We start from the raw sequence: 27489 nt of genomic DNA, 5'->3' as shown, positions 1-27489 counted from the left end.
AAGATTATGTTACTGTAGGCAATCTAACTGGAAGTAGTTTATTAGACTTCTATGGATTCTATTTCTTGGTCTGGTCTACCTTATAGGGCTGATAAACAGTGTGCCTGGTGGCAACATACAGTATTATTATCTGCATCCATTTTCACCATCTTCACCCATCATCTGCAGCAGGCACATTTAGAGGGTCATATTCAAGAGAAGGAGAAAACAATTGTGTTATGAGTGTCCCTTTTGAATGACTTGCTCCATTCTTAATGTTAGTGAGATTCTCTCAGTCAGGTGATGAGAGACAGCACTGCCTCTGAAACTAGAATTCATTATATTATCAGTGAATAACAAGAAATCTCCAGCTCAAATCTCATGATCCCTGGGATGGCATTCTGTCAGCCTTCACAGGTAAACTAGACAGGAAACATGACCAGTTGAGCTAATTCTACTTTATTGTAAGGCTATATTAACAAAATCTTGCAAGTCTGAATATACAAATTTCCCACCATCACTTTTAGCAGCCTGATATGTTAGGGCAGATCCTTTTTAGGTTTCTTTCTTTGCCATTATGCAGCTGTGGGCTCCTCGCCCTTTTATCTATCATTCCCTAGGCAGCATCTCTTTCCCTTATCCCTCAAGGTCATTCCCAATACCATTACACATTCCAGATCCCATGAAAGAAGTTGGTTTCTATCTCTGACAGGTATGCAGTTTTAGAGGAGGGAATATAAGATTAGGACATCCTCACTATCATCTGAGTCCAGATTTTTCTGGGACTGGAAAAGTTTGAGTTTGGAAACCACCAAAATTTGGGGGCCAAGGATTTGGCTGGGAATAAGCAAAAGGGAATAAGCAGGATCCATGTGACCTTAGATCCTAGCTGCATCTGTCCTTTGCATGGTTCTGGTCTGGGAAAAGGGAATTAGATTCCCTATTGTGCTGTCTAACCTTTTTTTTCTGATGGGTGTCATGGAAGAATATTTCAAAAGTACACAAGTAAACAAAAACAACCCCAGGAAGGGAATGCAAAGATGCAAACAGGATGAAGAGATGAAACTAATAGGACATTTATATTCTGGAATATTCTAATGTTGGAGCATATAAGTAAATTATGTATGTAAAAATACATACATGGTGGATAGGATGGGTATCTAAGAAAGGTAAAAATTAATGATTAGCAAGATTAGGCCAGCTCATTTTAACCAACAATTAAAACAGGGAAGTAATTTATTAGAAATTCACATTTCTTAAAGCTACCATTAAACAAAACAAAATGTTTACATAATCAAGACGATGTCTGTGATTTGTCAGATTCCTACAGAACTCAAGGATGCAAACTAGGTTTGTAGTTCTCACACGGTATAAAAATCAGATTAGGAATGGAATAGGTTGTTCCATTAAAAGGCTTATTTCTACACTGATATGTGGGAAACATGTATTTTGCAGTGCAAGTCAGTATTAGGCAGCTTTTGAGAAAATACATCAAAATTTCATAATTCATGCAGTAGGGACTATGTAGTTCAACGCTGGAGTCACATGTATGATGAAACCTATGACATTACTTTTATAACACATTTCACATATTCTAGCATGTTTAGTGCATTCTTACGGCTTATAATTATTTAACATATTTACACTCCCACCACTCTTCAACAGACCTAAACTAGCTAAAGAAACATTCTGTAAAACAGTTCTTCCAAGCTTTTGGGCCAGGCAGTTAGGCAAGCTCTGTTGGTGAAATGGTTTTGGTTTGGAGATTACTGTTTAATCAGGGCATCATGACTTTGTACTGTTATAATGGTTTTAATCTTTGTATATGTCCAGAGTCACTGCTTTTAGATGGGAGGTTCCATAAAGGGTTTAAATGAATAAATCAATAAATTTTAAACAATTTTTCAAAACAATTTATTTGGCAATAACAGTAAGTACTGAGTGACCAAAAAACACTAAAAGAGCAGATAAAAATCAGAACTCCAGTAAATTTCAAACATCATTTAGGCTAGCAATGACATTACTTCTCTCTGAGAAAGTGAGGAATCAATGACTTACAATTCAAATCTTACCAACATGGAAGATTCAACAACTTCCAGGGGATGTATGGCAAACTGAAGACTCCTCTGTGAAAGCAGAGCTGACGACTGTGGCAAAGACTAAGGAACCAGTGAGTAGACTGGTTCCTTGCAATCTCTCCAGATAAAAAGAAGATGGGAGATCATCCACATGTGTTCCAGATGGCTGCTCCTTGTGAGCAGACTGCAGGACACTGGTTTTCCACAGTTTTGACTAGCAGAGGATGATGAAATCAGCCATCTTTCTCGCAACCACGGCGGAGGTTTTTAAAGGACATTAAGTTCACAAACCTCACTTTCTAATCACTTTCAGAAATTGCCTATTAACCATCTTAAAGCTATTAGAGACCTTTGGTTCTCTAGTTTGAAAAGTCTTCATCAGGTGAGTTGATAAACTCTGAACAAAAGAACCATTAATTACAAGCTTAAGAACTTAAAGAATTTGAAATAAACAGCAAAAAGCTAAATAAGATTTTGATCTAAGAAAGTGATAAGAGAGCCAGTTTGGTCTAGTGGTTAAGGCAACAGGCTAGAAACTAGGAGACTGTGAGTTCTAGTCCCCTTAGGCATGAAAGCCAGCTGGGTGACCTTGGGCCAGTCACTCTCTCTCAGCCCAACTCACCTTACAGGGTTGCTGTTGTGGGAAAAATAGGACGAGGAAGGAGTATGAGGTATGTTTGTTGCCTTGAGTTATTTATAAAAATAATAAAGGCGGGATAAAAATTAATTAATTAAATAAATAAATAAATAAATGGATTAAGGGTCCAGTTAAATTTGGAATATTGACTTTTACTATAAGATTTTGGAATTAACTATAACAAATGAACAGCTTCTCATGAGAAACAGACTTATTCTGGCTATCCTGGCTATTTTAAGTCATACAAAAGATAAATGATGATTTCAAAAACTGGACATTAGAGGAGACTAAAGATTTTATGCAGAAGAAAACATAATACAAGCCTGTTCTTGATATGAGTTAATACTGGGACTTATAAAATGACACAAAGCATTGTAACATTGGAAATATTAAAGGAGATCTTTAAAGAATGGAGCCAGTAATTAGTAACTACAATACCAACTCTGTCAGTAATGATGTCTGCTTCTCTAGATAGACTATGTCCAAAAGATGTTAATGAAGGAGATGCAGAACAAAATTTATCTGACAAGACAGAAAAAGTATCAAAAGTGGAACTACAAATAACAGGCCAAGAGAATGATTTGGAAAAGGATGCTTTACTTGATATACAAAAGAAATTGATGTTTTAAAAATTAAAAGGGAAGTAAAATGATAAACCAAGAGAATGACCTGGAAAATGTTTTCTTACTGGATCTACAAAAGAGCCTTGTTAAAGTGTTGAAGAAATCTATGTGATGGGATAAAGAAGAATTAAGAGAAATTCTCTGACATTATTTGATTGAATTAAAGATTAAGGCTGTTAGAAGTAAAGGGAAGGAATATAAAGTTGGTTTATTTTATTGAAGTTAAAATAAGATATTTTTTGCAATGTTCTGGCACCCCTTTATGGACCTTTTGCTGACACCAGGATTAAAAAGTTGACGTTTTATGGATTTGCTTATAGATAAAGGATGGGATATGGGATGAAGAGATATCTGTTTAACCTTATAGGGGGTGAAGAGTTATTAAATTTGTTTATATTTGTTCTGATAAATGTTGGAAGTCACTTCTTTATATTTATTTTCTTTTTCTTTATTATATTCTTTCTTTTCTTTTTCTTCCTTTTTCTTTTTTCCTGCACTTATTCTTTCTTTCTTTCCATTCTCTTCTCTTTAAGTTTTTTGTTGTTGTTTATTCATTTAGTCACTTCCGACTCTTTATGACTTCATGGACCAGCCCACGCCAGAGCTTCCTTTCTTTAAGTTTAGTTTGTATTAATTTTTACTATTGTAATAAAAATTCTTAATAAAAATATATTCAAAAAGGAAGATTTGAAGTATTTTACAGAAGGCCATTAGACTAAAGAAGAGATAAGAAGTGAGATCCAGAGCTTTCATGAAGTCATTGAAAAGGCCTTCTCTTTGACACATTTAGGCCTTTTTCTGGAGAGGTTAGAATATACTAGGTTCTGTTTTAGATTTCAATAGGCACAAATTTTAATATGAAGTTTACCCATCTTCCCCAAGCTGCTGCCTTCCAGGACCTCAACTCATAGTTTTTGCCTAGGTTGGCAGAACATCACCAGCTTGCTGGTAGCTGAATTAAGGATCCTTTAGACATCCTTGTTCTAAATCATAAAGGGTTTTAAAAATTAGTGTTTCACAATATGTCCATAAATTAATTGAAAACTTGCATGCTGTTTAAATAAGGAGCTACATAATTCCATATATGTGATCTCTGTTTACAGTCTGGCTGCAGCATTCTGGACCAATTGTAGTGTATGACCTTATGAAATAGCAGTCCCATACAGAGTGCACTGTAATAATCCAGTGTGAAGTAATTGTGCCAGTGACACTCTGGTCAAGATCTACTGACAATGAGTAGCAGTATATTTACATACTATGACATTCTTGTTTTAAGTGGCAACAGTATTTCTGTAAAGTACACACTGTACATTTGTTCTCAAAGAGCAATTGGTTGTATGGTGTAAAGTTGCATGATTTTGCATGTTTGCTATTGTTACAACACTATATCTGTTTCAGAAGGAGTTGTAGCACCTCTTCAGACTTACTAAAAGGCTTTCATGAACTAAGCTCACTTATCAGATGCTAAATTAACATAGGATTTAAATTGGGATGAGGAGGCAGGGAAAGGAAGGAAAGGCAGGTTGGTTATACAGATGTAAATTACAAAAGATCCATTAAGAATTGTAATGTGTTATAAAATCCATTCTTTTGAGATAGCCTGAAACCTTTTCATGGATGTTCATTCAGCAATCTCTTGGTCAAATGTGCTGCTAAGTTTCTCCTTCTTCCAAAATGAAAATTTGCAATAAAATGTCTTGAGAGATATGCCTAAAGCATCATTTGTGCTTCTGTGATTAAACCCAATATATTTATAAAGCTAAACAAGGTAAAGTAGTAATGGTGACCACCAATATTTCTTTAGGTTTACTTCGTAAGTTGTATTTCAGTTTGGAAATATGATTTCCATCTTACTTACCTGCTATTGTTAAAAGATTTATTGACAATTGTAGGTAAGTTCCCATTAATTTCTTTAACTTCTTTAGAGCAGCACTGAACAGAGTTGTAAGCTACAGGACATTTTTTTTAAAAAAATCCCAAAATTATTAGGATCTGTTCAATTAACCTACCATCTCTTTATCCTTGTTTTCTTAGACTACTCTAAATTCCTGGACAAGATGTTTTGATTTGAAATAAGATTGAGAGCATAAGTAGTAAGTAGTAAGATCTGCATTCAAGCAAAGGTGGTGAAAGAGGCTTTGGCAAAGGCTATGATGTCCACTACCCTTATAGCCTATTGAGAGCTGCTACATATTACTCTAATCCAGCAAGTGCTTCTCAAACTTTTTCATTAATTCCCTTCTTTCCCTCCCGTTGCTATATTCTCAAAGGAATTATATAAAGCAACCTTTTTTTTTAATCCATCCTGTCCTGTCCACTCCCCTTATTAATCCACTCTATGAAATTTGCTTTCATAGGTACAGTTTGGACCAGTCTGCCAGTGGTTGCAGAGCAAGCAGATATCCGCCTGGTGAATGGTTCAAGTCGCTGTGTAGGAAGACTGGAAGTACTCCATAATGGTTTGTGGGGTACTGTTTGTGATGATAGCTGGGGCATTGAAGATGCCCGCGTTGTATGCCGGCAGCTGGGCTGCGCCGGTGCAATATCAGCACCAAGGGAATCACATTTTGGCAGAGGAGTTGGTCGCATCTGGATGGATGAAGTTCGATGTGTAGGGACGGAGAGCTCCCTCAATCAGTGCCCATCAAGACCTTGGGGAGAAAATGATTGCCATCATGGAGAAGATGCTGGCGTTGTGTGCTCAGGTGAGTTCATCAACTATGAGTTGCGTCACACTTGCCTTCTAACATCATCAAGTTTGCCAGGTCACATGGCCTGTGTATGTGCTATTAAAGGTGATTGATAGGAAGGTTTCAACAAGTCAAGTTTTTCATGGCATGGAGGGAATTACTGTAACCCAAGCAACTGCTAAAGGTACACATGCATTACAGAATAAGTAGTTGGATAGCACCTTTGGAATGGCAAGCTTGGAATGATAAACTTATCACAAACAATAATGTACCAGAAAATTTTTGTGTTGTACATATTTCAGTGAAAACATGTTCTTTTGTGGTGATAAGTGATATTTACCACAACAAAAGAAAGGCATATACACAGAATAGCTCCAGATATTAGAAGAGGACAATTTAACTATCACTTGGAACCAGACTCAATAACCTCTGTCTGCAACACCAGCAGTACCTGTGAACCAATATGAGACTTAAAAATGCTAAAAATGTCCTCAGGTTGAGCTTGATTTCTGGTGGTTGTAGTTTGCCTGGCATCGTTAAAGAGATGGTTGATCATTGTTTTTTTCTGGGATGATTTTTTATATCTCAATCCAACTAACAGTTCTGGATTTCCCACATGGTCCCCTGTCCAAGTACTAACCGGGTTTAACTCTACTTAGCTTCTAAGACTGGCCAAGTCTGAGCACTGTTATATTTAAGAAGGGGAGGAGTAATGAAAGAAAAAGGAAATGGTTACTCTCTGTGTGGCGGGGACTCTAACTTTCTTTGTAAGATCCCTTCCAGAAGCTACAAAAGCTTCTCATAGCATGACCATCCTCAAGGAGAACATACTTATTTTCCACATAGGATTTTCTTCCACAAGAGAAAGGAGATAGCATAGCAATCAGTAATGAAATCCAAAAGACCTCGTCACAGATGGGATCAAGTTCTGGAAAGATAGCAGGTCAAGGATGGGAAAGGCACATTTTTCTTAACTTAAAACTTAACATCTCCCAGTAGATGCTCAGTTGGAGCAAACAAAAGCATTCCTTCTACCATCAACTTAACTATCACTTTGCCACGTAAGATGGCCCATATATGTTTTTAAAATAATTCAGAAGATTCTCAGAAGGTAGGTCAACCCACAATGATTAAAAATAAAACAGACTTCTATGATGTTGGGATAAACAAAGGTGATGGATTCTGTCAGTCTATGCTGTTGGTGACCCCACACAAGTAATTAGATGGGCCCCTAACAAATGCAAAGAATACTGGCATTAGTGTCATTGAAGCTGTGACTGCTTTTGTCTGCAAGTTATAAATATGTTCTTTGCTTGCTTTTTAATCCAGGAATGGCTACTCTGAAAGCCTGCCATGTTAGCATCTACTGCACTGAATTAGCTTTCCATTCTCTCTTTTTCTCTCTATGCAGAGATGAGACTGGCAGGTGGTTCTACCCCTTGCACTGGCAGGGTCGAGGTGCTGTTTAACCAAAAATGGGGAACAATATGTGATAATGGCTGGGACTTAGCTGATGCCAATGTGGTGTGCCGAGAAGTGGGCTGTGGCAATGCATTAGCAGCAGCAGGTGCAGCTAAATTTGGACAAGGAACTGGTCCAGTCTGGATGGATCAGATGAATTGCACAGGGGAAGAAGACAGTCTAAGAAAATGTCCTCCGAAAATCTTGACAGAACACAGCTGTAGCCACAGCAAGGACGCTGGGGTGGAGTGCAAAGGTAATAATTACAAAATGTTAGAGGAAAAAAATCTTGATAAAATATTGAATATTCTGTTTCCCTTGTTTGTGGGGATCTTGTTTGTTCATCAATTTTTTTAAAAAAATTCTGGAGCAGTGGAACCAATTCCAGCACCAAACTGGATTAGAAACTGGCAGATTGTGGGATGAAAATCACTCCTTGAAGAGTGTTCCTCATTCATCAATTATCTTACAAAGTGTCATTGTCCTTTTCTTCCAAAGATGTCAGGCGGGTATAAAGAGAAAGGAGCTTAGACAAAAAAGAAGAAGAAGAGGGAAATAGCAATTATTGCCTTGGGGAAGGGGAATAATAGGAAATTTGCTCAAAGTCATCTTGAAGGAGATAAAAGATCTGACAAATTTCCCCTTCTTTTTTTCCCAAATGTCATCCACCAGTCATAAGGATGACATCAAAAGTCTTCCATGGGGAGCTGCTGTCCTCTAGAAATTAAAGATGGGGCAAATGAGCTGTTTAACTGTTGTTTGTTTCTCTATTGTTTTCCTCAAAGTTGCATTGGTAAAGATCCTCTAAATCTTCTTTATGAAAATCCATTTTTAATTTCCTACTATACCTTCTGAAAGCAAGATTCTGTGATGTTCTTAGAACCCACAGAGGAAGAGAATATTTGATTTGCAAAGAAGGGAAAGACTAAAGATTATTTTTATGAAAAAATATAACATAATTTCCTTTTCATGTCACATAGCAACTTAGAGATGTTTTTCCAAAAATTCCATTCAGATTATCAGCCCTTTATTAGTTCCCTCTCACTTTTGCACATATATATCTGCAGTCATACATCTGGGCATTTGTGCCTGGAAATGAAAGGAAGGGTCATTTAGACTTTATGGTCATAATAACTGCAGATGTATGGGATTATAAGCAATGTAATGGCTGGGAATGAGGTACAAATGATTGCTTGGAATGGCAAAGCATGATTCATGATGCATTTTATCCACCTTAAAATAACATAATCATCTTCATTATTTAACTTTAAAATAGTTGCAAAACTACTCAGAATGGTTGATGCAGGAGGCATAATGTCCTAGGTTCTAGGCCATTAGTAGGAGCAAGTTCCTCTTTTTGAACCAAACACAATTTAGTGCTCTTCTCAGCAATCACAACATTCCATTTATATTCATTTTCAGGCACAAACAGAATGAGGGCCACAGTGTTAGAAAAGACATTGGTACATTGTAGAAAAGCAATTATGGAGTAAGCTATCTTCAGAAATGTTCATTCCTTATCTCTGTTTCCCTCTTCAGAACCACCTGAGATCAGATTATCAAACGGTCCCAATCATTGCTCTGGGAGAGTTGAGATCTTGCATGATAAACTCTGGGGAACTATCTGTGATGACAACTGGGACCTTGATGATTCCGAGGTTGTATGCCAGTATTTAGGCTGTGGGAGTGCTCTCTCGGCCCCACGAGGTTCTCGTTTTGGACCTGGAGCTGGTCCCATCTGGCTGGATGGTGTAAACTGCACAGGGTCAGAGACAGCCATCACCAAATGTCCAGCAAAAGCATGGGGGGAACATGACTGCACTCATACAGAAGATGCTGGTGTGATATGTGCAGGTAAGAAGCACTCATGAAAACTCAGGACTGAAAGGAGTATGGGAGTTTTTTGGATCAATCTTATTCTGAAAACATCTCATAGATTCGTTTTTCATGATTTGGTGGATAAATAGACTGCCTAGTATTTATACCTTTATTTGTTTATTCATTTTTGTTTATATTTGTGCATTTATTTTATGTTTGTATATATTTTAACAGCCTTCCTTAAAAAGTAATCCCAAAGTGGTTTCAATGTAAGGAAAGAATAATAAAGAAATAAGTGAAAAAAGTAATAGGAAAGCAGGAGTTGGCTAAAACTGGTATGTGGTTTCCAGAGGCCCTTCAAGTTGTTTCCTTATTAAGAGGAAAGTAGCCTGGAAAAACATGACAAAATGCTTAATCAGCCTCGTATTGACAAAGAACCCCCAGTGCAATAAAATGCATTGGGTTATCACTATCCTGTTGTGATATACCAGATGCAGACAATTCTGAAACATATCTTGCCCTTAAACAGTTTACCACCCCTTATTTCAGAGAACTTTCAGGAATGCTTGTAAGAGGAGGAAGTGGCCAATGGAAAGAATGCAGTCCTTCCCCTCTCTTGATCAGTGTTTTTGCCAAGAGAAGGGGAGGCGGGATCATGGCGACATAGCACTTTGTCTTCCTGTCAGGGTAGAACAATGAAGAACTGTGAAATACCCTTGACTCCAGTTGTCTATGTATACATGTCCATGTTGCTTTCTTGGAGCAATATGGAAGTTGCTAGCCATTGCTTTCTTCCAGGAGGGAGTTTGTTTTCTGCATGTATTTGTTGTGTTGTGTTTTGTTGCATCCGAGACTAGCCTATAGCCCTGGGATGTCCTGGTATTCTCCCATTCAAGCACTAAGTAGACCTGAAGCTGCTTGACTTTTTGAGATCTGCCAAAGTCTTGCTACTTAGTTGGGCTCATCATAGGATAGGAAAGAAAAACTTCACATTAAGTGAGGTAGCAAAGACTAGCTCAAAAGACTGTAGTTCAAAGCCTTTCAAACGGTTACCCAGAAATCTGATGTGGGCAGTAACAAAAAACCTGGGTGCCTTTAACTGGGCTGGCATGGACATGTCAGACAGTATTGGGACTAATTTTGCTTACAAGGTCCTTTCCGCTATCCCAGGATTTGCATTTGGGTTCTTTAAACAGATGCTTATATTTTTAAAAATGTGTTTTGTGTGTCCGTGCATCCGTGTGTTTGTATGTACAATGTTTGGATCACATTTTTGTTTCCCCCTGGTAAATATGTTTCCCCTCAAGGTTGTGAAAAAATTACTCAGAGGATGCACTACTGCACTTACTTCTTTTGTCCCATCAGAACTTCGACTAATGGATGGACCCACTCGTTGCTCAGGAAGGATTGAAGTGTATCACAACAAGCAATGGGGGACTGTGTGTGATGCAGACTGGGATTTAAATGATGCCAACGTGGTATGCAGGGAACTGGAGTGTGGAACTGCCATAAAAGCCACTGGAGGAGCACAGTTTGGCCAAGGATCTGGAACCATTTGGCTAGACAGAGTGAACTGCACAGGGAAAGAAGCTTTTCTGAATGAATGCCCGAAAAGACCTTGGGGAGAGCACAGCTGTGACCACAGCAGGGATGCGAATGTGGAATGCTCAGGTAATTTGATCAGCTATGTTGCAACCAGGAGCCCAGATCAAGATCAGACTCCTGCTTTGGTTGCCAGTTGTTTGGCCATGGCAGTTTCTAGATGAAACCTACATGGCTCAGCTCAGCTTAGGGTAATGAATGATTCCTAGAAATAAGTTAGGAATATTTGGCAGACATGCAGACAGATCATACCACCATTTAAAGTACCCTCAGTAGTCCTAAAAGTAGCAGTATCTGAACAGTCTCTCACAAGACTTCTCAGGTACTTTCAGAAGGCAGGCAGGCAGGCAGGCAGGCAGGCCAAGTTTGATTGTGTTTAAATATTCAGAGCATTTCATTGATAATGGGTTTATTTCCTTTGCCATCAATGTTCTTCTGCCTTGTGCTGTTTTTGTGCAGGTGGTTTTTTTCCTATCGTTCTTTGTTTTTAAATGTGATGATGATGATGATGACGATGATGATGATGATGATTCCTTGTGTGGAAGTCAGTAGAATTGCGGGTGCAGGTTAAGTGGCTTGTCTAAGATTGTCTAAGATCATGGTGAAAATCTATTTATGTGGTCACTAAGAGTCGACAATGACTTGATGGCACATAATCAATCAATCAATCAATCAATCAATCAATCAATCAAAGATTACCTTTTAGTCATTTAGTCTGGGTGGAAAAAGTAGGACATCTTGTATAATGCCCAGCAGCATCCATGGGGTGGGGGACTGTCAAAACAAGCAAGATGGCAGTTGCAGCATTGCTGTACAGGTCCTGCCCCTTTGTACATGTCAACACACATACCAAAGGAACAGGGCTTGGGTTGGGATGTCAGGAATGCTCTCTTGCCTCTCTTTTGACACCTCCCCACCCCATGGATGCCATTAATAATGAGCTTAGAAATTGTTCAAACATACATGATTTCAAATACCACTTCAAGCCATGGTTTGTTTCAAGACCACACCCAGCCAAAAGAAAAACAGTCTTGCAGACTAAGAAAATAATAATATCTTGTTTGGCCAATTTCTAGTTTGTGTTCCTTCCTTTTTAGTGGTTGATGTCTTGTGTCCTTGTCTTTTAGGCTTCATGAAAGTCTTGAGTGGGACATAAAACAGATCAGGAATAAATCAGGAAATGATAAACAAACTGCATATTCCTGCTGACACAGGAATTGTGTCAGCAGGAACATGCCAACAATGTTGAAGCCAACAATGTCAGATCATGACTTACCTGTTAGAATAAATCATGGTTTAATCCTTGACCATTCACAAATCACAACCAAACAAGGCACATTATGGCTAAGTGTAACACATGAAGCCACATATAGGTCCAGAAGCTCCTGTATTGATTCTGCATAGCTTTCATATTGCCTACTGTGAGAGGTGGGAAAGTAACACTGAGTCTAACCATTTCAGACCCCAATGAAGTCAGATTGGTGAATGGAACAAGCCGCTGCTCTGGGAGAGTTGAAGTGCTGCACAACCAACAGTGGGGAACAGTCTGTGATGATGGCTGGGATCTCAGCAATGCCGAAGTTGTATGCAGAGAACTGGGCTGTGGAGTAGCCCTGGGGGCCCCACGAGGAGCACATTTTGGAAAAGGAAGTGATCCCATTTGGCTGGATGATGTCAAATGTAAAGGAACAGAAGCTGCTCTCCGGGACTGTCGTCTAAAATCTTGGGGAGAACACAACTGCAACCATGGAGAAGATGCTGGTGCCATATGCTCAGGTGTGCACTTAGGAGAGCAATATATAGTGGGCTTGGAGATTGACCCCAAATAATAGTTTAGCATTATTTCTCTTTGCTCTGCCATCTACTGGTCATTCAGATTTTGGCAGCCCACATATAATTGCCCTACATATGGCTCCTGGCATGCCATTCAATGGCCAAATGTAGCTGTTGGGTTGAAATAGAGTGTAAGTGTCTATTCAACTGGGTATTTGTTCCCTCTCAGCTCCTGCTCCCTCTGCTTCTGGTATACTAAGATTAAAATGCTGTTTTCTCAATAAGACTGAGTTTGTTCATCTCAAGTAAGTCATTTGCTTTTTAAAAATTGCTTTTCTGTAAATATCAGGAACCAACTTTTCTGGAAGCAAAAAGAGTCAAGAAGGAGTAGCTTCTCCTTGTGGAGAAAAACAAAAATGAGATTTATTGTTGATGATGATAATGATGACGTGTAAAACCATGCTTACTCTGAAGAAGCTGTTATTCCTTATATTCCTCCCCTTCAGGTGAAGTGGCCCAGCAGTTAGATATTCAAGAACCTTGCCAACAATTTACTTTGTGATCTCGTGATTCTTCAACCTTTTGTTTCCCATCAGAACTCCGACTGGTGAATGGCTCAAGCCGCTGCTCAGGAAGAGTGGAGATCTTCCATAACCAGCAGTGGGGGACTGTGTGTGATGATCGCTGGGGCCTTAAGCACGCTGAGGTCATCTGCAGGGAAATGGGCTGTGGTGTTGCTTTGAGAGCCCAAACAAAAGCATATTTTGGACAGGGAACAGGGAGGATCTGGCTCGATGATGTGAACTGCCAAGGAACAGAAAGTGCCCTCAGTGAATGTACAGCAAGTGCTTGGGGAACAAACAACTGCAACCATGGAGAAGATGCTGGGGTGGAGTGTGCAGGTTAGTTTTACCTGACTTTGGATTTTTATTTTATTTTATTCCAACTGCTTTGGGGATGTTTATTATGGCTGAAAAGTGGGATATAAATTCTAATCTTCATAAATCTCTAAAGAATATACATTTGAGAAGGAGGGAGCATTAGATTCAAATGTTTTGGAATAATATGTTTGTCTAATCTGCAAGATCTTCCTCTAACCTCCAACAAGGGTGAACTTACTTTTCTTAGTAAATTAGGAAAAGTGCTCTCAGATTCTGTCTGAAGGTAGTTTCAAGGTAGACCAGCAAATTTCACACATTTTAAATGAACTCATGGCTGGGCATCAACTCACAAGCAGAGGGGGTAAAGAGGGCTTCATCCTGATATTTGTAAAACATCAGGCTGCAGTCTTTCAGTTACTAGATTCACACATCACACAAAGCCAAGGTTTTTTAATCCTGGTTTGTTGAATGACCCACAGTTGTTATGATTCATATAGTATATAACCATAATCCATCATTTGCAAGTCAAAATGACTATGTTCACACATTGTATCATTAAGGTGAATGCAAATAAGCTACATTATGACCTCCCAATCAACATTATCACCTGTATACCCATATCAGCTCCTGAGGTTCTGGTGATGTCAGTTACAAAGGGATGGAAACTCAGAATAAAACGCAAACAACTCTGACTCCAGGGACGCGGTGGCGCTGCGGGTTAAACCGCTGAGCTGCCGATCGGAAGGTCGGCGGTTTGAAACCGCGCGGCGGGGTGAGCTCCCGTTGCTCGTCCCAGCTCCTGCACACCAAGCAGTTCGAAAACATGCAAATGTGAGTAGATTAATTGGTACCGCTTCGGCGGGAAGGTAACGGCGTTCCGTGAGTCATGCCGGCCACATGACCACGGACGGGTCCTTAGGGACAACGCCGGCTCCAAGGCTTAGAAACGGAGATGAGCACCGCCCCCTAGAGTCGGACACGACTGGACTTTACGTCAAGGGAAACCTTTACCTTTACCTTAACTCTGACTCCTGGTCAAAGCAGGAGAGCCAGGTTTTGCTTCCTTCCAGCCCCCTAGCATGAAAGGAACACATGGTTCTCTTGGTTGGGTATTTATTTGTTTTTTTAAGAGTGGAACACCTGCTGCCATTAGCAATGGAAAAAATAAGCAAGATTCTTTTTTCCTAACCTTGGCATTCTCTGTCATCCCTCTCTGTCTCTCCTGAAAAACGCAACGTGAATGTAAGTGGGAACAACCAGAAGCCAATGCAGCTTAGGGTTGTGTCTCCTTGGGCCAACAGGTGGTGGTGTGGCAAAGCTCAATGTGTGAAGATTGGTCTCCACTAGTTGTGAAGTGTAGAATGAAAAAGGCTTCAGACTGTCCTTTCCAGGGGGTGTTTTCTACAGGGGAGACTAACAGGCAGAAAGCCCTTCTCCTCCAGCAGATCTCGTCTTCCCAGATGACATCACAGAGATGGAGAGAGGGGAACATTATTGAAAATGATAAAACTCTTCCAAAAGCTGCTTGCTTCCTTGCAACTAGAGCGCCACCAGGGATTTTATGATAATGATACCAGATGTAACTGGGGTATCTTTACAATGATGCAATGCTGCTAGTGTGAAGGAAAAAAGAAAGCAAGGAAAAGACGTTCCTATCAAAAAAAATCCCCTTAATTTAATCCTGGAATAAACCAGGAATAAATTTAATACTGGAATAACCAAGGCTTTGGTTTTAGACTGAAAGTAGATGCTTGCGCAAAAGTCTGGACATTTGTTAGAAAATGTCTAATTTCAGCAAATAAGGGATGTGGGACACCTTTTTTCTTCCTTTAATGCAGACTTTCTCCACCTTTTTGACCCTGGAGGAACCCTTGAAATATTTTCTCAGACCTCGGAGAACCCCTGCATATTCAGGCTTAAATAATGGCCACAAGTTACAAAATTATTATCTCTGTTTCATGTGTAGGCCTGTATAGATGCATTAACAGTGTTCTTAAATTAAAAATGAAGAATGAAACTTACCTCTTTAATGTGAAGTTGCCCAAATTTGAAATTTTTTTTTTTAAATAAATCATTATCTCCCAAGGAAACCCTAGTGACCTCTTGTGGAACCCTAGGGTGCCATGGAAACTTGCTTGAGAAGCCTTGCTTTAATGCATAGAGAAAAAAGAAAAAAAAATATGCCAGGAATGGAAAAAAGAAACGGAAAACAGGCAAAAAGGGGTAAAAAGGAAAAAAGGGGGGCAACAGTATATATAGTAAACATTTCATGAAACAGGCAAATGAACAGCACTGGATCCTAACCCCAGAGTTAATCACTCTTTCCATCACAGTGACAGCAAGTTCATAAGCAGAATGAACATGTACCATCAGTCTAAGACTGTAAATCCAAGGGAGCAATGACTTTCCGTTCTACAAGAGTAATCATTCCTGCTACTCCACATGACTGATAGTTCTTCATATAATGATAAATTCCATTCTCTGTCTCTTAATAGGCAGATAGGTAGAGATGGATGGATGGATGGATGGATGGATGGATGGATGGATGGATGGCTAGGTAATGATTCAGAATCTCATTTCTGTCTTTAAACTCTTCTCAAAACCATGTTAATAAATTTATGAATGTTAAACCAAAATGGGACAATAGTAGGAAAAATCTATATCATACAGTATATGTGAGAGTCCCCTCAATCATTTTTGATTCCCAACATAATGAAAGTGACAGCCAGCATCTGTGTCCAATGTAGTTTTTCTTAAAAAAACATTTTGTTGAATTAATTTTATCTTAAATTCAAAAGAAGCAATAGTCCTTTAACTATTGAGATTTAATAAGAGGTATTCCAACCTCTTATTTCAAAGTTCTTGCGATTAACTAATATTTACGTTAACATTATTCTTTAATTGCTTACTTAAAAAAGGGGATGGGTGGAATAGTTAGCTCTTTCCTTGCTCCATTATCTATCAGATTTTCTGCAGCTTTTCCTCTTACCAAGCTGAGATGTAATGTTTGTTTGTTTGTTTATTGCCTTACCTGCTCGCACCAAAGAAACATGCAGTCTAAAGTCTGACATAATGAAAACAGAGGAAAAGAAAGGAAGAATGAGGATAGTCTTCAGTAATGCTCTTCCAGTGGCCAGCAACAGAAAAATAATATCACCATTCATAAAAATTAATAATACAAAATCACAGTTAATTTAATGATAGTTAATAATAACTAAATAGCAAAGAAACAAGAAGTAACTTGTTAGGCTAGGTTAAGACATAAACACAAAACCTAACAGGCAGCAGCAAATAAAAACCTGATGCTGAAAAACAAACAAGGATACCCGGCACATTTCTTGACCCGGTGCATTCCAAAGATGGAATGGCACAGTAGAAAAAAAATAATCTAAAACAATCTGGGATATATTTGAGGAATAATCAGCAGGTTCAGGAAAGGATAAGCACCTCCAGACATACTTGCTGATTTTTCCCATGAAAGAGTTTCTACCATGTGTGCTTGCAGGTAACCAACATTTGAGAAATGAACGTTTGTCAGAATAAGATATTGTGCTGATATCAGTCTAGAGCAGATTTCCCAGACACAGTGCCCCCACCATCACAATTAGCTGAGACAAGAGCTGTTAGAATTTCCAGACAACGTGGCCAAAGGCTCACAAAGTTGTAAAAATGTTCACATTACTTTTGTGGGGAATCTCCTCAGTGTCACTGGTCTTGTGGTAATATCTTCTGTCATTCCAGATCCAGTGGAACTCAGGGTGGTCAACGGCTCACACCGGTGTACTGGGAGGGTGGAGGTATTTCATCTCCAGCAGTATGGGACCATTTGTGATGACAACTGGGACATGAATGAAGCTGTTGTTGTGTGCCGATACCTTGGCTGTGGATCAGCCATTTCTGCCCCTCGTTCAGCTCGGTTTGGCCGAGGAACTGATGCTATCTGGTTGGACGATGTTGAATGCACAGGAGCTGAAACTTCCCTCTCTGCTTGCAAGGCCAAGCCTTGGGGAAGCAATGACTGTAACCATGGAGAAGATGCTGGTGTTGTATGTTCAGGTAACTGGCTTTGAGCATGTATCCTACACTAGAAGAAAGCAACACAAGGAGAGTTAAATCAGGTTGGCTTCCAAATCTCAGCTGTACCTGATCTTCAGAGAAGTCACTGGTTTGAACTGTTATGTAAGCTGTCTCATGTGCTTCTTGCAAAGTTTTCTGAATAAGGCTCAGCAGGAGTAATGGAGTATTGCACTAATGTTTTGCTTGTGGATTTCACAAGGACATCTGTTTATTGGCTAGACTGGCATTTGGTCTTATCCAGTCCAACTTCTTCCTATATTTTGCCAGCTGGTGATGATTCCTTCCTCAGGGAAAGGAGATTATCTAATTTCTAGATAGGGTAGTATGTGGTTGTGTGCTGCATTGCAAATGTAATCAATTTGAACAAGAGAAGAAGACTAGTGAAGACTCAGATTCATGCTGGAAACATGTTGGTATCATCTGTCATATACATAATCAACAAAAGAGAGAGGGGATTTAGTAAAAGTAATACTGATGTATCCCCATAATCTGAACCAGAACATATGTTTACAAAGAAAATTATCTCTCCCAATTGTTCTGTTCTTGCTGGTTTCTCTGAGGACCACTGTAGGTCTAGCTCAATTTGAAATACCCTTCCTGTCTCTTGGGAAAAGGTATATTCACATCCTGATATTTCAGAACCACCTAAACTCATTCTCTAGGAGGCTAATCCATTTATCTCTTTGCTTTATTTTCAGAGAATCTCAGGCTAGCTAATGGCACAAATCGCTGCAGTGGAAGAGTTGAGATTCGGACATCAGACAGTGACGAGTGGGGGACAGTCTGTGACCGGACTTGGGACTTAAAAGAGGCAGAAGTTGTATGTAGGCAACTGGGCTGTGGAAGTCCTGGATCAGCCCCAGGTGGAGCTCATTTTGGGCGTGGATCAGGCCGCATCTGGATGGATGATGTCAATTGTGAAGGCACAGAAAATTCCATTCAAGAATGCAGAGCAAATACCAAGGGGACTAACAACTGTAATCATGGACAGGATGCAAGTGTTATTTGTTCAGGTAATTTATTTTTTATTTATTTATTATTTTATAAATTTATTCACCACCCATCTCTCCCCAACAGGGGGACTCTGGGCGGCTTACAATAAAACAAGATTAAAATATAAAACCATTTATATTTATGCTGGCAAAGTTGTGAATTGCAAAGTGGAGGAGAAATGATGTGTCCTGGGATGGGATGAAGAGACCACCTAAATTCTGTGTCATTTATGATGGAGAAGTGGAGGGAACAATTAGTACAAGGAATTGGGATAAGTAGTATGACAAACTTGAAAGAAGCTGAATAGACTGAACAGTCAATTCAATATGGCGGTAACAACAAGTTTATTTCTTTGGAGCTTAGCTTGGCCCGGCACTGGAGAGAAAACTGGCAGCTGCCTTGATTTTCACTGTGGTCATTTTTGCACTAGTACTTAAGTCACTATTAACTATTATTAAACAGAGAAAAAATGGGTAAACCAATAGCGGTGGGGATCTGTGTGAGATGACAAATGGGACCTTCCAGATATACAGTAACTGTTATGTATAGGCATCTAAATTGTGGCATTCCTTTAGAAATCCTATTTCAGGCACACTTCAGAAAAGGTTCTGGCTCTAAAAATGTGGAAAAGTGTCATGAGTGCCGTTGAGCTGAAGACATCAGCGCAATGGCACACATGACAATAACAAGGAAACAGGGGAAGGGGCTCAAGATAAGTAGCCATCAACTTACAAAGACTAAAGAACAAGATACAATGCCTAAGCGGATCGCGAGGCACACCCAAGCTGTTAGCGCTAGCGCAACGGAGATCGCCCAGCTGACAGCAATCACCGGAGGAATAGGGAAACCGATGATGGGCGATCCCGGAGCACCAGCGGGGCCTCGCAACCCCTCACCTACCGGCAAGACAGCATGTTGGACAAAGGGGGGGTGACGTAACCACAAGTGAGGGGGCGCTGACCGGCGCGGGGTATTTAAACCCCGCACCGGCACGTTCCTGTCACTCTCAGCTTTTTTCTACCACTGTATCTACACTACGAATAAACCAGAGCCTGCTTCAACGGAACCAGTGTCTGTGTGTTACTCGGAGGTAGGCAGCGCATGACATAAAGCTGAGAGTCACAAACTCAGCCTCGCCGAGCCCCACCGGACGACAACGAGCCGCGGGAGGAGTAGACGGCGAGAAGACCAGGAACGATGAGGCCGGCGCGACGCAGACAAGGGGGGCGAGCCGCACGGCAAGAAGCAGAGGAGGACCGATCGAGGCCAGAGGCACCGCGGACTCCCGGAGCCATGGACGCCCACCCGGCCCAACCCGAGCCTCAGCTCCAACCCCAAGGGGTTGTGGCGACGGAGGCAACCCGGCCACGGGAGGGAGCAACATACCTCCCGAGACCAGCGGAGAACCCCGCGCCCCACATCGCACCCCAGCCACGGGCGTGGAGCGGCAGCCCAACGGCGGTAAGCACGGGGGAGGACGAACAAGCAACCCAGCCGACGGCGGAGGAAGCGGGCCAATGGTCGGGAGCGCCTGAACCCCACCGGCGACCCACCCCCGCCGACGCACCGATGGAACCAGCCCCAGCGGCGGCGCGGATCGCGGACGGGGACGCACAAGCTAGACTCGCGGCCATGGAGACCCAACTGAAGGAACTCCGGACCACGCTTCAGTCGTTGATGTCCCCCGCGCCGCCCAACGACGTCCCCGCACAGGTCCACACCCCGAGCGAGGCGCCGAACTCCCACAGGCCAGATGATGGTCAACAAACGGCCCAGGTGGACGACACCACAGGCCGGGAAGCGAGAGGAAGGGGCTCGCAAAACGCCCGGGCCCCAAACGACTTCCCCATCTTCTTTGATGGGAACCCCGCAAAACTGTCGTTCTTCATCACGAACGCCAGGGAGTTCATGGGGAGGCACGGACACTCCTATGACTCCGAAGCGGACAAGATCGCAGCCGTGGCGATCAAACTACAAGACCGGGCGGCGGACTGGTACGTCCAACTGTACGAGTCCAGCTCCCCCGCCCTCGCCAACATCCACGCCTTCATCAACGAGATGAAGAGCTACTTTGAGGACCCACTAGCCAAAGTGAGGGCGAAAAGCGCACTCCAAAGACTTAAACAGGGCGCACGCACTGTCCCAGACTACGCCCTAGAGTTCAAAGCCCTCGCGGGGAAGGTCAACGACTGGTCCGAGACCACCCTGCTGGAAATGTTCAAAAGGGGGCTCAACCGCGACGTACTCCAATGGGCCCTCTACCGCGACGACCCAGAGACTCTACACGGGTGGATCCACCTCGCGGGGAAAGCAGAACACGCGCACCGCACCTTCCTCATGACGACGGAAGACACGACCAACACCTGCCAAAAGGTACCCGCACCACACGTGGGGACGGCCGGTCCCACATACCCAAGGAAGAAATTTAATCGCGGGCCCTGCGGGAGGTGTGGAAAACTGGGGCACAAGACGGCAGATTGCTTCGCCAACCGACCGCCGGCCAGTGTGCCTAAACCCGCCCCGAAAGCTAGCCTCAAACCACCTAACCCGCCGCCGCCCCCTCACCGACGAATGACCGGAGCCACAGCGACACCAGAGGAAGGCTGGGATGCCTACTGGGGGGGAGAGGACGTCGTAGACCCAGACCAGCCGGCGGGAAACGCTCCCCGCCTGCCCTGAAACACATTGCAAGGCAGGCGGTGGGACAGCAGCGCGGACCACCTCGACGGAACGGCGAAAGCTCCGTTATAATGGTGGCAATCAAACTCTCTGCCGGCAACGGAGCCACCACGGCCGCGGCACTAGTGGACTCGGGGTGCTCGAAAAACCTCATCCACCCCGACTTAGTCGCCAAACTCGACCTCCGCTGCTCCCCCCTCCCCACGCCACTGGCATTCCACCAGCTGGACGGCTCAACAGCGGGAGGGAAACCAGCCACGATGCAGACCGAGCCGGTCACCCTGCAAATGGGCACTCACACCGAACGCACATCGTTCGTTGTCACCCACATCGGACGACCCATTGCAGTCTTGGGAATGCCATGGCTCGCGACAAACAACCCGCGCATCGACTGGGCGACCCGCACCTTCATATTTGGCGACGGCGAGTACCGGGCGCCAGTTCCGGCGGGCAGAACCAACCCCACTGTGGGACGAGCAGAGGCGGCTACACAGGACAATGCAGCTACCACAGCAGACCTACCGGAACAATACGCTGACTTCTCCGAGGTCTTCGGAGAGGCGGAAGCTGACCAACTACCCCCCCACCGCAAGACGGACTGTCGGATTGACCTGCTGCCCGACGTCCCCTTACCTAGACCGAAGATCTACTCGATGACCCCGAAGGAGATGGCAACCCTCCGGGAGTTCATCGATAAAAACCTAGAGAGGGGATTCATAGAGCCAGCATGCTCACCGGTCGGAGCCCCCGTCTTATTCTGGGAGAAGAAAGACGGCACCCTACGGCTCTGCACTGACTACCGGGGCCTAAACGCGGCTTCCCTGTCCAACAAATACCCCTTACCCCTGGTAAAAGATATGCTCGCCCACCTGTCCACAGGCAAGGTCTTCTCCAAGCTGGACCTTCGCAAGGCGTACTACCGCATCCAAATCAGGGAGGGGGACGAATGGAAGACTGCGTTCAACTGCCCCCTAGGCGCCTTCCAGTACAAAGTGCTGCCGTTCGGACTCGCGGGGGCCCCGGGGGTGTTTATGCAGCTCATCAATGAGGTCCTGCATGAACACCTGTTCAAAGGGGTCCTGGTCTACATCGATGACGTCCTTATCTACACTAAAACGCACGAGGAACATGTGACCCTAGTCAGACAAGTCCTTGATAAGCTCAGAAGGGCGCAGCTCTATGCCAAACCCGCAAAGTGCGAATTCCATAAAGCGCGCCTAGACTACCTGGGGTACCGAATCTCCGGAGACGGCATAGAAATGGACCCCGCAAAAGTCGAGGCGGTGCTGAACTGGGAACGCCCCCGCAACAGACGCCAACTCCAGAGCTTCCTCGGCTTCGCGAATTTTTACAGATAATTCGCCCGGGGGTTCGCGGAGATAGCCCTCCCCCTAACGGACCTCCTCAAAACCAAAGGGGTGGGGGACACCCGACGCGCCAAGAACCCGGGCACAGTATTGAATTGGACTCCCGCGTGCCAGACCGCATTCAATAAGTTGAAAGCGCTGTTCACCACAGAGCCAATCCTCGCGCACCCGGACCCAGAACGGCCGTTCGTGGTCCAAGCCGACGCCTCAGACTTCTCCCTGGGGGCCATCCTACTCCAAAAGGACCCCACAGGACTCCTGAAACCATGCGCCTACCTGTCGAGGAAATTCTCCGAGACAGAAAGGCGATGGCACGTCTGGGAGAAGGAAGCCTTCGCGGTAAAATCGGCGCTGGAAACATGGAGACACCTACTCGAAGGAGCCGCCCAACCATTCGAGGTCTGGACCGACCACCGGAACCTCGAGGCCCTCCGAACGCCCAGACGCCTCAGCCCAAAACAGGTCCGATGGGCCCAATTCTTCAGCCGCTTCAACTTCCAGCTGAAGTTCATGCCGGGTAAAAAGAACTTCCTGGCTGACGCCCTTTCCCGACTGCCCCAAGACGAAGAGCCCGCCCCAGACACCATTGGGACGGTCCTATCCGCTTCTCAACTGGGGATGGCCGTGACCACCCGGAGCGGCGCTCGGAAGCAGCTCGACTCTACGGCGCAACCGACGGCGGGACAACCTGTGACCAGACGACGCCAACCGCAACTACCAGGGGGGATACGCACGGACCTCGCCGCCGCCCTCAAAACCGACCCCTGGTTCCTGGCAAACCCCGACAAGGTAACGATGGCACAGGACCTGGCATGGGGGGAAGGCAGAATCTATGTCCCGGACTTGCAACGCCAAGCGATCTTGCATAGATCCCACGACACCAAGCAAGCGGGACACTTTGGGTTCCTTAAGACCCTGCACCTAACAAGGCGTCAATTCTGGTGGCCCGCGCTAAGACGGGACGTGAAAGCTTACGTAGCGTCCTGCCCAACGTGCGCCAGAGCCAAACGGGCACCAGGCAAACCCTCGGGGCTTTTACAACAGGTGGCAGAACCCTCCCGCCCATGGGAGGAAATCTCCATGGATTTTATAGTGGACCTCCCACCCAGCCAGAAGAAAATGGCCATTTGGGTGGTGAAAGACTACTTTTCGAAACAGGCCCACTTCATCCCCTGCACATCGGTCCTGTCCGCACAACAACTAGCCAAACTCTTCCTCATACACGTGTACAGGTTACACGGATGTCCTGCACGTGTGGTGACCGACAGGGGCACACAATTCACTTCTAAATTCTGGCGGGCCTTCCTAAAGCTGACGGGGACCCAACAGGCCCTATCCACTGCCTGGCACCCCCAGACGGACGGAGCCACAGAGGTCCTCAATGCCACCCTAGAACAATTCATACGCTCATACACCAACTACTATCAAGACGACTGGGCCAAACTGCTCCCGTTCGCCGAAGTTGCATACAACAACGCCGTTCACACGAGCACGGGGAAAACTCCATTCGAGGTAGTCTCGGGGCGCGACTTCGTCCCCATACCGGAGCTACCACAACCCCCGGAACCCCAGATGGACGCTAGCGACTGGGGACGGAAGATTGCGGAATCGTGGCCAATAATCACGGCATGCTGAAGGAAGCACAGGCGGCCTACAAAGAGCAGGCCGACAAGCACCGGCGCCAACAACCGACGTTCCAGGCTGGGGATATGGTCTACCTATCCACCAAATTCCTAAAGTCACCCCAACCTTCGAAAAAACTGGGGCCTAAGTACATCGGGCCGTTCCGAGTCACGCAGATAGTGAACCCGGTGGCAATACGCTTGGACCTGCCACACAACCTACAGAGACTCCACCCGGTATTCCACACCAGCCTCCTGAAACCGGCAACTACCTCCCGATGGCACCCAAGCACGCCACTGCCCTCACCGGTGATGATCGACGGCCAACATCACTTTGACGTAAGGGACATACTCGACTCCCGCAGGCAACAGGGAACTTTACACTATTTGGTCAGGTGGAAACACTTCCCCCACCCAGAATGGGTGGCGGCGCACAACGTTAACGCACCTGACCTGACCCGGGCTTTTCACCGGGCGTACCCCGACAAGCCTAAGGCAAGACTAGCAAACCGGCACCTGCATACCCCCTCCCCCGCGCCCCCCCGCCTACCGTGCCCCAAGGGAAAGGGCCCCCCCAAGCCCGCGACTTGGGTGGACCTCCCCCCCCGGGACTCACCCCCCCCGCCCTGGGCCTACGAGGCAGTGACAAGCGGTCGCCAGCACCCTCCCCCCGCCCCGGGCCCACGGGGGAGTGGCAATCAAGTTAACAGTGCATCCTGGGGGCAACGCCCAGGAGCACACATAACAAAGGCAACGCACTTAGGAAAAAAAAAATAAGGGCCCTACCTGGAGCTGATAAGCACCCGACCAGACACGCCTCTCTCCTCGCCGAACTGAGCCAAACAAACAGGGTGTGGCCGGAGCATGCGCACGCCCAGGGTGTGACCGGGGCATGCGCACTGCGAACACACCCTAGAGGGACACGTGGTAGAGGGCGGAACAAAGGGAGGGGCGAAAACACTCCAGCGGGGAATTCAAAAAAAAAAAAAAACATTTTGACAGCTCTCCTGGTAAAAAAACCGGAAAGCCGGGGGGGGGGCACTATTCGGACAGGGGGCAGTATGTCATGAGTGCCGTTGAGCTGAAGACATCAGCGCAATGGCACACATGACAATAACAAGGAAACAGGGGAAGGGGCTCAAGATAAGTAGCCATCAACTTACAAAGACTAAAGAACAAGATACAATGGCTAAGCGGATCGCGAGGCACACCCAAGCTGTTAGCGCTAGCGCAACGGAGATCGCCCAGCTGACAGCAATCACCGGAGGAATAGGGAAACCGATGATGGGCGATCCCGGAGCGCCAGCGGGGCCTCGCAACCCCTCACCTACCGGCAAGACAGCATGTTGGACAAAGGGGGGGTGACGTAACCGCAAGTGAGGGGGCGCTGACCGGCGCGGGGTATTTAAACCCCGCACCGGCGCGCTCCTGTCACTCTCAGCTTTTTTCTACCACTGTATCTACACTACGAATAAACCAGAGCCTGCTTCAACGGAACCAGTGTCTGTGTGTTACTCGGAGGTAGGCAGCGCATGACAAAAAGACTACCTGCCCTTTTTAGCACACATATGAAAAAACATCTGAAAACAAAGAAACATCTTAAAAATGGATGACATCCTTTGCATTCAGGGAACACAGACGATTAAGTTTTCTTATTTTCTTCAGCCATCCAGCTTCATCACATATATGTGCAAAGGGGAGGAGTGTCAGGTTCTGAACTTACAATGAAAAAAAAATAGGAATAATATTCTCATAAAGGGATAGACATTAGACAATTGGGCTTTTTCTTTCAATTTTCAAGTCAAAAGGACATGGCACTGATCTCAGCAGAGTTCATATTTTTTTTACATCTTCGGGAAGGATGGTTAAGTCCTACAAAAGTCCTACAAAAGTATGGTGCATCTACATTATTAGAGCTCCAAGAAAACACAATAAATGTACTACCAAATTTTCTATTTGGAGGAAGTATTTTGCGATTGCAAAAATGGGCTGGAGCCTAGGTTGGACACCCTTGGTTTAATGTAATAAGAGATACAAAATTTTGCTTACTGTAATGAAAGAATGCTGAGTCAGCAGCCATGTTTAAAATCTTCTTTTAAAAACTTACTTCCTGGTGGTAGTTTTATCTTTTACTGAGCTTTCTGATGAAAGATCACTGGCAACAAAGCTGCCAGAGACGGTAGTTGCTTCTTCAATCAACGGAAAGCATTTTGCCATATTAGCTCAGCTGTGTGCCTTGGCAAAACTGAGCGTTCCCTGCTATGTATCTTCCTTGTTTTCATTTCAAACAGTTGGGATGAGCCTACAATTATTTCCTCTCCTTTCTTTTATCAAAGGCCAGTACCTGTTCTAATAAACTTCTAGACAGAGGCATTGGTGGTAATAGAGTGAAGGCAAGTGAACTAGACTTCTTGGAGGAGGAGGAGGAGGGGTCCCCATCACTCCTTGGAAAAGTGCCCATCACTCTCCCTTGCCCATTCCTTGGCCCATATCTTCATCAAACATGATTGCTTGGGGAAAGACTCTTGCATCTGGGCCACTCAAATATGGATAATTACTAGACGAAAGCAAATAAATGGTATACAGTATGTTTCTGCTGCCATATCTAGTGATTGCCTGGATTTCTTCATTGGACATGGTCACACAAGTGCTGAGCCTCAGTAGGAATATTATTAAATGAGTGGGAAGGGAGGGAGGGTGTAGTAAAGGGACATTGCAGCTACCACCTGTCATCATAACGTTCCACATGCCATGGCGCTGATGGGCGTTTCTGTTTGGGAGGGAGCTGCTGTGAAACCTTGTACCAAGCTCTGTATCTGTGTTCATTACAATGGAATGTGTTTGGGTTATGTTCTCTGTTCAAGGACTTTTCCCGCAGACCATCAGAAGCCGTTAGGAGCACCTGGGATTGTGAACTTGGGAAGATTCTATGGGGGGAGGGATCTTATTTGCACCGAGGGTTTTTAGTTTGCATTTGGCACGCTTTTATCATTCTCAGCTTTCTTTGTGATCCTGCCTACTATTCTTTAATAAATCAGATATCTTTGAATTCCTGCTCCTGAGTCTGATAGTGTTTTAGAATAGGCATTCATTACACCACCTCTTTCTCAGTTGCTATTCCTGAGTCAACTGTTGCCCCAGCATTTGCTGGTAGTAGAGAGACCCTGAACACTTCCTCAGCATTTGCTGCAGTCTGCTTTTTCCCTCTT

The 27489-nt window shown here is 44.3% G+C and overlaps 1 protein-coding gene across 1 annotated transcript in view; it reads left to right on the top strand.

Moving 5' to 3' along the window:
- Positions 1 to 27489, top strand: part of LOC134495507 (deleted in malignant brain tumors 1 protein-like) — a 56157-nt gene that overhangs the window by 18141 nt on the left and 10527 nt on the right. The window contains exons 2-9 of the mRNA XM_063301001.1: positions 5675 to 6022; positions 7419 to 7724; positions 9008 to 9322; positions 10652 to 10957; positions 12350 to 12664; positions 13258 to 13563; positions 17284 to 17598; positions 18318 to 18632. Of these exons, the coding sequence (XP_063157071.1) occupies positions 5675 to 6022; positions 7419 to 7724; positions 9008 to 9322; positions 10652 to 10957; positions 12350 to 12664; positions 13258 to 13563; positions 17284 to 17598; positions 18318 to 18632 (2526 nt within the window). The remainder of the gene's footprint in view (positions 1 to 5674; positions 6023 to 7418; positions 7725 to 9007; positions 9323 to 10651; positions 10958 to 12349; positions 12665 to 13257; positions 13564 to 17283; positions 17599 to 18317; positions 18633 to 27489) is intronic.

This window comes from Candoia aspera, chromosome 4, assembly GCF_035149785.1.
Source record: "Candoia aspera isolate rCanAsp1 chromosome 4, rCanAsp1.hap2, whole genome shotgun sequence".
Classification (NCBI taxonomy): domain Eukaryota; kingdom Metazoa; phylum Chordata; class Lepidosauria; order Squamata; family Boidae; genus Candoia; species Candoia aspera.
The sequence above is the reverse complement of the archived record's forward strand: the minus strand, read 5'-3'. Positions and strand labels throughout refer to the sequence as shown.